The following is a 17,445-nucleotide window of genomic DNA, read 5'->3' on the forward strand; positions in this document are numbered from 1 at the left end:
TGCTACCAAATAATGACACATGCTAACAGTATGTGAGTGTGTGCTGATGGAGGCACTGCCATGGGTATAGTTTAGGGTGACCAGACGTCCGGATTTAGGCCGGACAGTCCGGATTTTCAATGCCCTGTCCGGCGTCCGGCGCAGCATCAAGCCGGACGCATATTTGTCCTCCTTTTTGGAGTTGCACTGGGCCTAAAGAGCCGTGCTCTAGAATATTTAGCTGGAACAAATGAATGGCTAAAAGCGGTGTCAAATAAATATCTGATAGGCTTAGGTTAGGTTCTAAAACGTAAACAAGGCTTCATGTGCTGGCTACGTCATATCTACGCTGCTGGCTACATTGACAGAAAATTAACACATAGAAGAAAACATTGCAAAAGTCAGACGTCGTTCAACCCAGAATGGACAAAAGCAGTCGAGACTCCTTTCATGGCTTCTGCACTCTCTGTCGCTGTGATTTTGACATAAACAGTCAGGGTAAAGCTGCCATTGAAAGACATGCGGGAACAGAGAAGCATAAAAGTAACAGACGTGCGGCAGGTAGGCTATCTCTTCGCTAAAATATTTTTTTCGAGAAGGTACGTTGCCTTTGGATAACAAAATCTCCGCTGCTGAGCTGTGTAAGGTTTACCATGCTGTAAAGTAAAGTACCGGGGTGTAGACTGCGGCGTGAAGGTGGACCGAGAGATATTTTGTGATTCGCCCATAGCTAAGGGGATGATGTGTGGCCGAACTAAAGCCCAGGCTTTGTGTGCGAATGTCCTAGCGCCCTACTCTGTAGCCTACTGGTACATACAGATTACAGCAAAGCAAACAATTTGCCCTTTTCAGTAGCAACCGACGCATCAAACAAAGGTACGACCAAGTGTTTCCCAATTGTACTGAGATATTTGTACTTTGAGGAAGGTGTACAACATGCCCTGTTGGATTTTTACAGTGACAGCAACGACACTTCAGAGGCTATAACAAACCAGCTGCTGGCTAAACTGGAGATGTCTGGTCTAGATGTGAAATACATGTCTGCATATGCATTCGTTCAGATTCATCTAGATGTCAAATACATGTCTGCATATGCATTCGTTCAGATTCATCTAGATGTCAAATACGTGTCTGCATATGCATTCATTCAGATTCATCTAGATGTCAAATACATGTCTGCATATGCATTCGTTCAGATTCATCTAGATGTCAAATACATGTCTGCATATGCATGTATTCAGATTCATTTGTCTGTTTATTATTTATTATTTATGTGACCTGTGATTTAATTTGTACATTTTAAGTCCACAAATGTTATGCTTTGTGGCACTCAGCACTTTAAAAGATTCATCTCAGTGGTCAGTTTTTGAACACCACAATGTATTGAATAAATACAAATACTGTGAACAAACACTTTTTGACTCTTCAAGAATATTTTTTCCTATTCTGTTACACACACATTATGTATCAATCACACAAAGTTGTATTGTAGAGGGGAGCACGCCAGAGTCCTATGTAATTATTCACAGCCTCACGAAATACCGCATAGTGTCCTCCTTTTTGGTGTTATGGATATGGTCACCCTAGTATAGTTTGAATACAGATCATGGGTGAAGTGCTCAATAGCGTGTGCTTAAATGTTAGCGTGTGCTACACAGCTGGCACCGCATGGGCCCTTATACACCCACTTTCAGTTCTGAAAAGAGCTGGAGCTCAAAGAGGTCAGATAGGACTGGAAATGAATCCAGCATTAACATGAAACTGAAGACAAGCCCACAGAGAGTGAGTGAGACAGAGAGAGGGATGAATGGAGAGAGAGATGGAGAGAGAGATGGAGAGAGAGATGGAGAGATGGAGACTGTGAGAAAGGGACATGGGTGAAGGGCAGGGGGATTATATGAGTGTGTTTCCGCCTCGCGCTGTTCGAGGAGCTAATGGTCCACAGAGAGTTGAACACAAGTATGTCCACACACACAAACACACAAAAGCAGGCTTTCATCTGCTTCGTCATAAACAGCGCCCTTGTACGGCAACCCTGCTAATGGTTTCATTACTGCATTTCAGCATGTTCACATCCATTCTCCATGACAGGCGTTTCTCTCACCAGCACTCTTTTCGTACTACCAGTCTCTCCCGATCCCCTTCAGACACTCTTCTTGTTCTTTTTCCCCCTCTCTCTCTCTCTTACAACTCACTCACTCCTTCTCTTTCTCTCTGTATTCTTTTCTCTCTCTCTAACTCTCATCCTCTGTACCTCTCTGACTCACATTCTCTGTTCCACTCTCTCCCTCCCTCTCTCCCTCCCTCCCTCCCCCTCTCCCTCTCTCTCACCCTCAGACAGACACCCCCCTCTCCTCTCCTCTCTTCTGGCTTCTCCCTCAGTTGGGATGAGGCGAGGCTGGTAAAACATTTATCGATCCAGTGGAGTAATGCAAAGCTTGTCTTTGAGACTGTCAGGCAGGGAGAGGACACGGGACAGCTCTATTGGCTGTGCAGGGCTGGTAGCCAGGAGGAATTTCAAACAGTTGTGAGCCCTGATGGACTGCAATGGAACTCCAGGTAAACCTTAAAAAGAAACGTACTCAGGAGCCCTTTGGTACACCCACTCCTTACACTGTCTGACACTCGTCTATTGATGAAAAAGCTAACTAAAGTAATGGTGTGTGTGTGTGTGTGTGTGTGTGTGTGTGTGTGTGTGTGTGTGTGTCTAAAAACATTTAAAGGAGGCTGTGACATGTGTGAGCACACTGTGAGGCTGGAACAATGAACCAGTTTGACACGGAGTCAACATCATCTCCCGTCCCCACGGCCAAACCGAGCAGGATCAGTGCGTGGGCAACACACACACACACACACACACACACACACACACACACACACACACACACACACACACACACACACACACACACACACACACACACACACACGATCAGTGCGTGGGCGCTGTTGGTCTTTCTGATTCCCTGGGCCTTCAATCCAAGCCCTGCTGATTGACGGCTGTGTGTTTAACAGTTCACCGCATGAAGCGGCAACTTCAGTCGCTGTTCCCTTGACTCCCTTGAAAGGAGAGCCAGACTGCCGTTCTCCTCTGCTCTCCAGGACTGTGGTGTTATAAAATAAAATACTGTACATCCATGCAATAATCATCACTCGGCTAAAGGTGGCGCTTATATTGCTTTGAGGCTTTCCTCCGTGTCTGTAAAGCTGAACCGAGCTCAAATGTATGTCTCCAGCCACACCAACAGGGAGATGGGAGTGTGGGTGTGTGTGTGTGTGTGTGTGTGTGTGTGGTGTGTGTGTGTGTGTGTGTGTGTGTGTGTGTGTGCTAGCAAACCATTTCCACAACAGACACACACGAGGAAATGAAATGCTATCTGACAGGTACTCCGCTCCGTGAGCGACCTTGAAAACATTACCCTAGAATGTAAAACGCTCTTTAAATAACTGTATCATTAACTATTCACATGCACGTTGAATAATTTATGCCTGCATGTATCACAAGTAGCAGTCATATATATATATATTGGATTTTTCCACTTTTAAACAAATACTACCCTTTCTTTTTAAGAGGCAGAGAAATAGATTCAATGTATTATGTGTTTAGGTGTTTATTTATATGTTGATATGGTTTGTTAATAATGTGTGCCAGTAAGATTATCTTATTCGCAACCTCTGTTAAAAAAACAAATCTCACTGTTGCATGATAAATTAATGTGTGTCACTTAATTCAGTCTAATTTCTCTATTATCCTCCCGTAGGCGTCAAGTTATTAAAACATCTCTATAAAATAATGATTTCGGCTACACTGCCAGTAGATTGGAATTGTCAGTGTTACTTATTATCGTACTTAATTATTATAATTATTTAGTTTCTTCTTATTCTGATGCCTAAGAATATCTACAAGCAACATTCAGTCCTCAAACAGGTTCCATCCTTTTAGTGAAATTCCAGAAATCACGTGGACCAGAGTGTGAGTTTGACTATACTGGATCAGGTGGGCTGACCACTAACACACAACTCTACAACAGTTATGCTTCTCTTCACACACACCACACACACAAACAAACACACACACTCACACACACAAACATCTCTTGGCGTGTTGCACTGTTTACTATTAAGGAGATGTAGCTGTATGCAAATCGAGCAACTTTGATCCACCATCCTCATCTTTCACGCTCTGCACTCCTCTCCCCCTCCATCCTCACATTCTCTCCTTCGTACCATCCTCACTTACTCTTTTGTCATTACGGCCTCCCCTTCTTCTTATCCTCTCTTCTCTCTCTCTCTCTCTCTCATACACACACACACACACACACACACACACATTCTCTCTCACACACACACACGCTGATAAATAAAAAGTTATAAGAGAATAATGATTCGGTTTTGGCCCCCGTGGCTGTCAGGAGACTGTGGGCGACAACATGGGGCCTGTCAAAATATTGTTTAATGGCAACTAAAGCTCATCAGATGTTGGTTAATGTCAGCGCTGCACACTCAGTCGCCCCACAAGCCCCCTGCCAGGCCAGCAGTCTCACACTGGGGTCCCCCGTAATGAGGGCCAAAGCGCTGGGGGTGGGAGTGGGGGAGAGAGGGGGGAGAAGGGGGTTGGTTGGGCAGCAGCTGAGTGTGTCCACTTGCTGAGAACCGTGCCCACTTGAGACTCGCTCCCAGCCACGCAGCAATGGTCCATTAGTCTCTTCCTGCTCCTGCCGGAGGGGGGCTGACTCCCTGGCATGGATGCAACAGGATGGGGGGGGGGGGGTTGGGGGTTGACTAGAGGAGCTGGAGACCAGTGTTACAGGGGTCGATTTCACAAAGATAGACAGTGACTACGGCTTACAGATAACACATGGTCAGACTTTAGACCTCCTTGATCTTAAGCAGGACTGAGCTGAGGAACCACATCCTACCACTCACAAAATGTTTGTCTGTTGAAAGAATTCAACAGTTACAAGGACATTGTACTTGGAAAATTCAGTGAAGAGTGTAACAGTAAAATAAATTGACACAAAGACACAAAGAGACAAATGTTCAAAAGAAGAAATCCCAAAACAGGAGGAGGACCGTGGGAAAAGCTGAAGATATACAGCGGGCAGTCGCCTCTTTTTTTTTTGGGGGGGGGGGGGGGGGGGGGGGGGGGTCAGGAAGGGAGTAAAGCCCAGCGCTGTCGGCAGCCCACCGATTCAAGAGGGAGAGAGGCCGACGACAGCCGAAGGGAGAACACAGTTATTTTAAGCCAATATTGTCTTTAGTGATTGTGACATCAGTCAAAAGAAAAAAAAGTTTTACTTTGTCACGGTGGTTTTGGTTATGGTAATGTCGAGCCGGTAGCTAGATATCCAGTGATTCAACAATACATCCTTCAAAGAAGCTGCCGGCGAATTACATGTCAACAAACGCTATGATGCGGGGACTTCAGAATGAAGAAGCGTTTTCAGTGTTTATTTTTCTTAGCGACCGTGACTTTGAACGTTCGGAATGAGACAGCAGAGGAGGGCAGGCAGAGAGCAGCAGAAAGGGAGCCAGATCTGAGAGGAGGGCAGGCAGAGAGCAGGAGAAAGGGAGCCAGATCTAAGAGGAGAGAGGAGAGGAGGGGAGAAAGGGAAGTCAGCTGCAGCCGGGTTCAAGCAGAGAGATCGGCTCTTCAGCGTCGGAGAGAACTACTGCAACTCTGTCCATGTGCTTTAACAAACAATACCAACATCTCCAACGTGAAGACAGAACATTGCTGCCTGAGATCTAAGTCTTAAAGCTCCAGCAAGTGAAGTTTGAAGTTTGAGATGCAGATGCAATTAGCGGAAGAGTGAACATGTTGTTTACTTTTAATGCCTTGAAGTTTCTGTAATGGAAGCACGTTTTAATATGAGTTTACTGAGATTGCAGTGCTATGTTAGTTTTTGTAATGTTAAATAAAGATTTTCATCTGCTAGTGCTCAACTGCTAGTTGTTATTGGGGTTTTAACTGAGTTATTAATTATTAATTCAACAGGAAAATGTATATACTATATACTGTCTGTTAATTGTCTGAAAGTTAAAATGTTTTCTTGTAACATCTAAGTTATAAGAAATAAACTGAGACAACATTAGCTGTTACAGTGTTTGTTACTAATATAATTTCTTTCTGTACCTGAATGGACAGGTGTGGCTTAGTTTCATGTGGTTTTTCATTGTGATTCCAGGCAGAGAAAAGTCTGTCAGCATACATCTGTCATAACTCTCGACCGGTTCTATTCTTCTTCTCTGTCCTCCATAGTTTCATTACAATATTCATTTCTGATATCTCCTACTTCTAGGTCACGAAGCCGGAGATCCATTATGATTAATGAAGTGAACAATCTTAATTATAATTGTAGCATTAATGTGAAAAAAAGCGATAATAAAGTATTTAATATTTTAAATGGCCTGTTTTTGTCAGATACTTTGCCGCAAAGTTATGCAGTGCAACATCACACAGATCAAGGGGCCATGCGCAGTTCTCCATGACGACAGTAAAAACACGTCTTCAGTACTCCAAAAGCCCTCTCTACTGTGCTACGAGTCGAACCTTTCTCACTGTCTCCATCTCTCCATCTCTCTCTCTCTCTCTTCCTCTCCATCTCTCTCTCTCTCTCTGTCTCACTCACTCCAAAGGCCCTCTCTACTGTGCTACGAGTCGAACCGTGAACTGCATTGTAGACAGACAGGAAGGGAGAGAGACAGACAGATCAAGAGGAAGCCTGTGAGATGAGTGCACAGAATCCAAAAACCTGCTGTATGCAGACACATACAGACATGTTTACACTGATATACAGGCAGCCAGCCAGACAGCCAGCCAGACGGACAGACAGACAGACAGGCATGCATACAGACAGACAGACAGGCAGAGAGACAGACAGGTGGAGCAGGACAGTGAGATATCTCTGATCAGAGGGTTGTCAGATGTTCTATTCGAGCATCAGTCCTCCCCCCCCCCCACCCCCTGGGTGACTCTGATCGAGATTAATGGACCTTGCCCTTCAATTTTAATTTTCATTAAGTCTCGCCTCTCTACTTCTGCGGCCCCTAAATAGCTATGGAATTAATAAAACATATCCTTTGGAAAAAGCCACGATAGCCTGGAGCAGCAGCTATTGAAGCCTTTTCAAAAAAAGCAAACGATGGCCAACGAGGGACAGGTTCTTTCAGCAGCTGTCTGCACTCCCGGTGAGACCCGAGTCCACCGGACAGGCAAAGACATTAGACGACACGAAACCCGAAGGGAAGAGCCGAACGAAAGGGCAATGGTAAAAATACTCACCTCCAATTGAACCGCACAAAAGAAATCAAGACTAATGGTGCACAAAAAACAGGCTTAGAGGATGAAAAACTCAGATAAAAATGGGGGGGGGAGGAGGGGGGCAGATGCATGACGGAAGAAGGGGAAAAAACCCACTGATTTCCTAGAGCATTTCCTATTTAGCTCGATGCTCTGTAGCTCCAGTTAGCCTAGCTTAGCACATCTCATCCAGTCTCCTCTGATGAACCAGACCTCCAGAAAAGCTGCAACTTGGAAAACTCGATGTCCTGTCTCTGCTGGCTAAGGTGCTTTGATGAAGGGGGGCTGGGGGCGGCACACAGTGTGTGTGTGTGTGTATGAGTGGGGGGGCTCCCCACAGCCTCTGGTGCAGCCGGGACGGATCAAAGGCGCCGGTGCCTGCGCTTCACGGGCCCGTGGGTCCCTGGCGCCGAGGGCCCGCATAAATCAAACTGGCGGCGGCAGAATCGGTGGCGGCTGACGCTGACGTGGATGGAAGATCTATGCGCCCGATAAACCCGTCCGATGGGCCAGCGGAGTGATGAAGCATCTCCCCCCCGATGACTGATCGCATCGTCGGCCGCCGTAAATCAACCGCCGTGCCCTCGGCTAACCCCAGAGCCAGCCGCCAGTGACGAGGAGCACCACGCCTCTCCGAGGGGAAGTCTCGAGGTTCGAGAGTTCCGCGTCCCAAACACACACACACACACACACACACACACACATGCACATACTGTACACACTTGCGGGAACAAGTTTGTTTGGGCACAATGATACGCACACTTCCCCCTCAAAGCAGAAATGGAGGTCACATAGAGACAGCCACAGGTCGGCATTTGACAGGGGAACGACAGATCAGGGGGGGAGTTAAGAGCAAAGCACTACCAATGTGTGAACACACACACACATAGGCAGACTCTAAACAAACACACTCGAGACCCAACACCCACACACTGGGGTCCACCACAGACACAAACCGAAATGGGAGGTCTGGCAGAGAGGTTAGCTTTTGACGGCAAGAACAGGAAGCAGAGAGTGATCGCAGCAACAGCAGCCCTGGGATTGTTTTTTTTTCCTCCCTTTACTCTTCGCCACGGCCTGATTCCCCCTATGAGTCACCGGAGGAGACGGACGTGCACTGATAGCAGAGCTGCCTGCGGGCACGTAGCCATGCGTGACGCGATGGCCAGAACTCCCCAGGAAACATTTTATCTGATTAGTGAACTCTTAAATGTTTCATCAGCCTCCAGCAATTCTGATGAACTCTGCACTCTCACGGACTCTCCCTTACTTCATCTACTAATGTTCCTTTATTGCAGTAGACTTAAGAAAGTGATAAATAATGCTATTTCATTCTCGTGTAAATGCATATTATTATTACATTTTATCTTGAGATCTAGCTTGAAACGTAGCATATGCTAACAGCTGGTAACTAATGTGCTAATGTGTAAAGTCATGAAGCGCCATGTTCACAGCATAAGGACAACGTTTTTTCACACTGCTCTGAATCTCAATTTGGTTTGAATACTAGGCAGGACCACTAAGTATATGATCAAATTCTGTATGTGATACCCAGTAAGGCCTGGATAAAGAGCTTTAAAGGGCTTCACCTGGAAGAATGTGGGAATGAATCATGGAACCCCCCCAAAAAAAGGTCCTCTTAGACAAGTGAATGAGAACGATTTCTCATCCGTGACCTTTCAAGCATATTTGTCCCCGATACATTATGGATGCTGTTATACTGGAGGTTTACTAAATCAAATCACGTCTGTTGTTGTTGTGTTGCCTCAGCTTTCACAGGAGACCTCCTGCACACACCACACACCTCACACACACACACACACGCACACACACAAGTGTGCTCTGGAGCTGCTCCCGATTCGCTGAGGGTGCGCTGAATATGTCTGTGCCTCGCTCTGCCCCTCAGGCTGGCAGATGCTTGTTTTACCCTGGTTGAAATTTTAAAACGCCACATGGCACAGCGGTTGGCATGCATGGGCACAGGGGAGGGCATGGGAGAGGTGCGAGGCGGTCACAGCAAGTTGGGTGGCACAAAGGGAAGGGGAGAAGCGGTGGGGGCGGGGGGGGTGGGTTGGGGCAGAATAAGGTCAGGAGTTTGTTGTCTGGAATGGAGTGCGGGGTGGGGGGGGGGGGGGGGGGGGGGGTTGGAGCACAGAGGTGCATTATGGGGAGGCTCAAAATACTCTAAAAGGGTAGCATTGCTATCCGTAAATTCTTGTTGATGGAGCATGGGAAAAGTGCAGAAGTCACTTTTGAGTTAGCATAAAACAAGCAAACACACACACACACACACACACACACACACACACACACACAAGCACTCACACACACCCTAATTCTACTGAGGCACACACAGATGTGAAAAGACCAAACTGCCATGTCAGTCTGGGTTTAGAAGATGTTGCCTTTTTGGATTCCTGATGACTTATTCATCTTTGGGGTGACATCTGGCTCATGCAGACAGGCATGTTTTCCCTGACACACACACACACACACACACACACACACACACACACACACACACACACACACAATGAGTGCTCCCCCGACAGCCATCCCTCATGTAAACAACTCTCAGAGTGAAAAAAGAGAGACTGTAAACACACACACACACACACACACACACACACACACACACACACACACACACACACCCCAAGGACCTGAGGTGTGAGTCCCCAAAACTGGAGCTGGCAGGCTTTTTGAGGACATCCAGTAGTGGCAGCCAGTCTGAGGGCAAGACTGCATTCAACGCCACTGTCTGATATCACGTTAAAGCGCCACTCTCTGATATCACGTTAAAGCGCCACTCTCTGATATCACGTTAAAGCGCCACTCTCTGACTTCACAATAAAGCGCCACTCTCTGATATCACGTTAAAGCGCCACTCTCTGATATCACGTTAAAGCGCCACTCTCTGATATCACGTTAAAGCGCCACTCTCTGATATCACGTTAAAGCGCCACTCTCTGATATCACGTTAAAGCGCCACTCTCTGATATCACGTTAAAGCGCCACTCTCTGATATCACGTTAAAGCGCCACTCTCTGATTCACCATTCTGATATCACGTTAAAGCGCCACTCTCTGATATCACGTTAAAGCGCCACTCTCTGATATCACGTTAAAGCGCCACTCTCTGATATCACGTTAAAGCGCCACTCTCTGATATCACGTTAAAGCGCCACTCTCTGATATCACGTTAAAGCGCCACTCTCTGATATCCCGTTAAAGCGCCACTCTCTGATATCACGTTAAAGCGCCACTCTCTGATATCCCGTTAAAGCGCCACTCTCTGACATCACATTAAAGCGCCACTCTCTGACATCACATTAAAGCGCCACTCTCTGACATCACATTAAAGCGCCACTCTCTGATATCACATTAAAGCGCCACTCTCTGATATCCCGTTAAAGCGCCACTCTCTGATAGCACGTTAAAGCGCCACTCTCTGATATCCCGTTAAAGCGCCACTCTCTGATATCACGTTAAAGCGCCACTCTCTGATATCCCGTTAAAGCGCCACTCTCTGATATCCCGTTAAAGCGCCACTCTCTGATATCACGTTAAAGCGCCACTCTCTGATATCACGTTAAAGCGCCACTCTCTGATATCACGTTAAAGCGCCACTCTCTGATATCACATTAAAGCGCCACTCTCTGATATCACGTTAAAGCGCCACTCTCTGATATCACATTAAAGCGCCACTCTCTGATATCACATTAAAGCGCCACTCTCTGATATCACATTAAAGCGGCACTCTCTGATATCACATCATAAAGTTAGCCTTTAGTCTCAAGCCCAATTACATGCTGTAACAATATGTATTTAAATTAAAAAGTGCATTTTAATGATCAACAATTAGTGACTAGACTTAAGTTGTGCATGTTGTACATAGGAAGGCTTATATAATATAGGCTAACGTGGTGCCTAATCTCTCTAAAGGTGTTGGGTTTGGGAGCAGTGGGTTACTCACCGATGTGCTTGCCCTTCATGTGGTAGTAGAAGGAGATGCAGTAGGGCATGCGGATGGTTCCCGTGGGGCCGCGGGTCGTGGTGACGTTGTAGAGTGGCGAGATCAGGCGGGCGCTCTCGCCCGTCTTCCGTGGCCGCGACGTCTCGATGTAAATGTAGTAGCCTGCGGTAAAGGGCCAGTGAAGAGGTCACATGGGGGGGATGAGTGGAAGTTGGAGTTGAAGCACACAAGGAGGAACGAATGTCAGGTTTCTGCTGGCCAGGGAGTTTTCAGCTCTGCGGCAGTTACTCTAAACGGCCGATTGGTCTTTACGTCTCGGCGCCAGTTACTCTAAACGGCCGATAGGTCTTTACGTCTTGTGAGAACAGCTTCCAATTCTGGACTTTTATACTTTTTTTTTTTTTTTTTATATTTTTTCCTTAAAGCCAACGTTGCCCATTGAGTGTTCAAATAAAGCACACGGTACTTACATAATGCATGCGCTTCCTTAACATAAAATGTGGCGTAACGGGGAAACATGAATTCTCCCTGATCCCCCAGTGTAGTTCCACCGGCTGCATAGTGATTAGTATTCCTGGCACGGGGCCAGTCATGCTTTATTAAAAAACCTAATGGTTCCCATGTAGCGCTGCCAATCTAAATCTACTGACCTAAGTTACAATATATCAGTCTGAACACCTTCTGTTCAGCATTGATTGAGTTCAGTAGCACCTCGGCGTTCAGTTTTTTACCAGACCAATCAGCGGGGTACAGCGAGCGGTTTAGGCGATGACAAAGAGGGCCGCGCTGTGATTCCAAGTCTAGCCGCAACAATGGCTGAACTACAAGACTATTTGGAAAACATACCACAAATTGGATCCAACTTCCTGAATTTGATCAAGTGAATTACATCATTTTTCAGCAGAAAAAGATTTAGTCCCTTGGATCTGCCCTTCCCCTGAATTCTGTCTGATATTGCTGTTTCCAGCTGGGGCCACCAAGCCTGGGACAGCCATCTTGAGGGCTCAGTTTTCACTAAAAGGCATTACTCCATAACCTCATCCCTTCACTCTAAGGGTCATTTCATCCACCCATTAGCTATGGTCCTGACCCAAACCTCCCCACTGAGAGTTTCTGGACCACAATGATCACAGTGAAGATTGCACGATGGCATCAGACAAATCCCCCACAGGGCCCGAATCAGGAACAGGAGCAAATCAGGAACAGGAGCAAATCAGTCACGGCTGAGAATGTGTGAATCCACCCCTGGAGGGCAGTTACGTGAACACACACAGAACTTATGGACGTATCTCTATCAGATAAGCCCCGACAGACTCAGCTCTTCGAGGGAACTGCGGCCAAGAGTCCTAAAATAACTCCTGTGATGGATGAGTTTGGACAGCTTTTAAAGTCCTCTGACTCGGGCACTTTTGAAAGGATACAGCGGGCCCTCGGCCCCCCCCCCCCCCCCACACCCCTTCATCCATATTAAGGAGGGGCCGCATTAGAGTGGGGAATGCTCAATAAGAAGGGAGAGGTAAGGTCATATTAATATTGAAAGAAAACCACTTTTGATGTACATTATCATAGGCATTAAAAGTCCCCCCGCTCCAAGCTCAAAGTCTCAAGGAGAGAGAGAGAGAAAGATAGAGAGATAGAGGGAGGGAGGGAGAGAGAGAGAGAGAGAGAGAGAGAGAGGGAGAGAAAGAAACAGAGATAGAGGGAGGGAGAGAGAGAGAGAGAAAGAGAGAGAGAAAGAAACAGAGATAGAGATAGAGGGAGGGAGGGAGAGAGAGAGAGAGAGAGAGAGAGAACAGAGATAGAGATAGAGGGAGGGAGGGAGAGAGAGAGAGAGAGAAAAGTGCCATTTCAGGACTACAAGGCCTTAAATAATTTCACTGCTAATTTCTCTTCATTGATCCAGTGAGAGACAGTAGTAGGGTGGGAGGACACTTGCCTCCACACGAGAGGTGACAGTTTTTGTAATGACTTCACGGCGATTTACGTTGTGGCAGAAACACCCATAGAGAGGGATGTGTTCTTGTTCTGCTGTCTCATCTACTGTCTAATTGATTGTGAGCGCCGCCGATGGGGACTGGGAATCACCCTTGGATATGCTTTCTGCTGACCTGCGCTTGAGGGAACTGGCCTCTAAATCCAGTCATGTTGTTTTTTTTTTTTCATTTGTTGTGTTCAGCTTTTCAATGTGACTAATAAGCATTGGTATTAGTCTTAAAGTCAACTTGGTTAATTGAACGTAATTAAATGATAACCATGACTTGAATAAAACAATGCTCCTTGATGTGCTTAAAGCACTCCATAATCACCTAATATTTATATTTTATATATCTCAAGGGTCTCTCAAATACAAATCAGATGATTTATTGCATACCAAAGCATGTCATCTTCCATACCTAAATCAAATAACCTAAGTCAAACTTTATTTATATGGTACATTTCATACCAGGAGGTAACCGAAATTAAACGTGTATATATACAGCATATATATACATATATATATATATGACACAAATCTTTCTTTTAATGAACAACGTAATAAATGCTAAAGATAGCAAAAAAGGCAACTGTCAAGAGAACGCACCTTCTTTGGTCCCGCTGCGGTCCATATCAGGGCCAGTGTTGGCGGAGCGCTTGGGATTCTGGGACAAGTGGTTCTGTCGAGTCCAGTCAAAATCATCACCTCTGTCTTGGGTGAAGCCACAGAGCTGTTTGTCCTCAAATCCACACACAAAATCTGTTTCAGGGAGAAACATTGTTTTAATATGTGCTAGATTCAGTGAGTGCACACAAAAGGGGTGGATATGGACTAACAGATATGAAGTAATTATGCTAAAATCATATTGTAATACCCTTGAAGAGTACTTGGCTGGACGCTCATGTGTCAGTGAAGCGACAAATAGGTTGCTTACACCAAGTCAGCCTCATAATAATTACTTCACTCCACATCAACACTTGCAAATCACTGAGAGCTGATTCACACCTATTTGAAAAGTAGTAGTATGTTTGTGTGTGTGTGTGTGGGGGGGTGGGTGTATGGGTGTGTGTGTGTGTGTGTGTGTGTGTGTGTGTGTGTGTGTGTGTGTGTGTGTGTGTGTGTGTGTGTGTGTGTGTGTGTGTGTGTGCACGAGGATGTGTTCGTATTATTTTCACGGACCCCCCCCCCCTTCCCATAATTTGTGAACATCCCTGCATTTATTTGCGGCCAACATAACTGGACACTGCGCAGATTGCGTAGATTCATTTACGAATATACGTTCATGCGATTGGCTGAAATTGTAAGAGACATCTGACAGGCTGCAGAGAATGTCTTTTTGGAAAAAAAAATGCATTTGTGAATCAAGCAGCATCAGGACAGTTTCAAAAATCCACAAATAAGTCACCCTAAGATGGCGGCGCACACGGACTCAGAGGCTCCTTGCTCTCCAGTTTCCAAATTCCGTTGTATGCAAATACAATGACAATAAAAGCTATTCTATTCTCTTCTATTCTAAGTGCATGACATTTATATGTGAATCAGGAAATACGTTTGTGAATTACTTGACATTTATCTGTGCATTTTGAAACTATTCTAACTCCATAATTACCATTTAGGTCGGTCCCACAGTGCTATATCCACCTCCTCAGTATGTTTTGTTGTTGTTGTACAATCTGTTTTAATCCAGGCTGTGTTTTTTGTAATTGTACTACATTGGCAAAGCAGCATGTTCTGGGTGCCAGTACAACAATGTTGAATTTAATTGAACAGAACTGAAAATGTCAAAACGGGAGAACAAGGGGGGAAAACCACGAGGAGGAGGAGGAGGAGGAGGAGGAGGAGATCTCAGCGTAGGCAGAGAAAGACAGAGAGAGAGAGAGAGAGAGGCACACAGGGTAATGGAGGAAGAAGTGTGTGTGTGAGTGGGAGAGATAGACAAAGAAGGAAGGGGCGAGAGATGGAATGAAAGGTGCCGTACGGAATGCTAAAGAGCGACGAGGAGAAGGACGACAGAAGAAGGAGGGGAAAACAAAGTGATTTGTCTACAAAGTAAAAAGGAGGAGAAGGAAGAAGAAGGGAGTAAATGGTAATGGAAAGGGAGACGGAGAACACACTTCACAAGGGGATGCAGGTACAGCCTTACCTGAAGGCCTGAGATAAGTGTAAGCTGGAGAGAGAACATGAAGATGGAGACGTTTTATCAGCGAGGCGTTTTATCTGTCTTTCAAACACACTGTTACACAGTATACACAAACAGCACTGTCCCTCAATCATTGCATGTAGGAGTCGATGGAATTTTCCAACTTCAATCAACACATTTACCTCTTCCCAACAAATGTCCTTTGATCAATCTCCCTTTGTTTCATAGTTTGTTAACCAAAGTTCAAAGCTTGCTAAAACAAAACACAACAACTCTTTGCAGAACAGACACAAAAATTCTTCCTGTAAATCCGGCTATCTTGTAATCCTTGCTAACTTCATGACAACTAATTTGCTACAGAGTTGACTGGAAGTTATCCAAAGCCTCATCAAGTTAACTTCTAGACTGTTAAATTAAGTTTTCTGGTAAAAAAATGTATCCATGTAGGTAATATATGAAGATAAAAGTGAGTTTATGGTGCTGCATAATGGTTAGCATAATTCACTTCAATTTTAATTATATAGCGCAAAAAACAATAAAATTGTCTCAAGTATACTACCTTGTACTCCAGCAACTACTGGGTTTTGACATGAAATAGCTTGCACAGTGAAACACAAACCATTATTTTGGTGAGGGCGCTACAAATAGGAGAAACTTACGTTCTGAGAACTGGACGATGCGCACCACGGGGTCTCCTGTGCCGTAGTTGCTGATGGAGGTGAGTCCCACCTCGTAGGTGAGGGCGATGCGGAGGTCAGTGATCACCTCGGACATCAGCACCCCTTTCGCCGGCTCGACCGAAGGGGTGTACACCTTGGACCACACGCGCTGGCCGCTCTGCAACACAGGCAGAAAGACTCCGCAAGTTCAGATGGCATACTATGTCGGTTAAGTGTTGCTCTTAGATGGGATGTAACACAAATGTGGGTAAATCAATTGACATCCCAAAAAGTTCTGTCGTCAATATACTTGACAAGGATAAGCACATCCCTGGTCTCTCCAGTGAAGATGTTTGAAATGAAATTTTCCATGATTAAAGTTTTAGATGACAAGCACACTGTTCCAACATGCATTGTTTCTGGAAGTTTCCCCTATGCGCGTGTCAAACACGCAATCTGAATTACATCCGCTTTTAAAAGGCAGTATTTTTTCATACAGTTTTCATACATACAACAGAATACAGACACTCCTCTCATAGTTTTTCCCAAACTCCCACTTTTCCTTCCGATGAATGCATATGCATAAATCAGAACAGCGCAACTTGTCATTCCTGCAACAGGCATGTGTTCTTAGGTGCACATTACCATGTTTTTAGGTGAACATTGTGATGAAAATACCCCTAAAATGGTCACTAACGGGTTAGTTCATCTGCCCCTAAGTGTATGGTAGATCACACACACCTCTCCACCCCCCAACTTTCTATTTCCTCACCTCTTTTATCAAGAAATGGACTTAAACTATTCAGTGGTAGATGTGCTCTGTACACATGTAACACCATTAGCATCTGTGTTCAGGCACTCTAAATCACCATTACCCAAAGAAGCAGTAGGATACTCACACCTGGAAAACCTGAAAAAGTAGTATATATATATATATATATGTATAGTATACAGACAAGTAGATGTATAGTTTATATATAGACTGCCTGGGCTGGGTGTTAGTCTCGGTTAGCTGTTAGACAGCAAATCTCCTTAGTGTAGCTGGATAAGTGTGGTGGCTCTGCTCTCCACGATCACCCCACACCTCTCTCTCTCTCTCTCTCTCTCTCTCCCCCCCTTTCTCTCCATCTCTCTTGCTCTCCCACACTCTCTCTCTCTCTCCCTCTCTCTCCATATCCCTCTCCCACTCTCTCAATCTCCCTCTGTCTCTCTTCCTCTCTACCTCTCTCTCTCTCCATCTCTCTCTCCCTCCCTCTCTTTCCCTCCCTCTCTCTCTTCCTATCAAACTCTCTCTCTCTCCCTCTCTCTCCATATCCCTCTCCCACTCTCTCAATCTCCCTCTGTCTCTCTTCCTCTCTACCTCTCTCTCTCTCCCTCTCTCGCTCTCGATCTCTTTCTCTCTCTCTCCCTCTCT

The 17,445-nt window shown here is 45.5% G+C and overlaps 1 protein-coding gene across 4 annotated transcripts in view; it reads right to left on the bottom strand.

The window, feature by feature from the left end:
* LOC105894926 (MAM domain-containing glycosylphosphatidylinositol anchor protein 1) overlaps positions 1 to 17,445 on the bottom strand; it is a 225,005-nt gene that overhangs the window by 51,136 nt on the left and 156,424 nt on the right. For all 4 annotated transcript variants that reach the window (XM_031579812.2, XM_031579814.2, XM_031579811.2 and 1 more), the window contains 4 exons: positions 16,032 to 16,209; positions 15,376 to 15,399; positions 13,839 to 13,991; positions 11,258 to 11,419 (listed from right to left, as the gene is read on the bottom strand). In XM_031579812.2, coding sequence (XP_031435672.1) covers positions 11,258 to 11,419; positions 13,839 to 13,991; positions 15,376 to 15,399; positions 16,032 to 16,209 — 517 coding nt within the window. The remainder of the gene's footprint in view (positions 1 to 11,257; positions 11,420 to 13,838; positions 13,992 to 15,375; positions 15,400 to 16,031; positions 16,210 to 17,445) is intronic.

This window comes from Clupea harengus, chromosome 14, assembly GCF_900700415.2.
Source record: "Clupea harengus chromosome 14, Ch_v2.0.2, whole genome shotgun sequence".
NCBI classification, from domain to species: Eukaryota; Metazoa; Chordata; class Actinopteri; order Clupeiformes; family Clupeidae; genus Clupea; species Clupea harengus.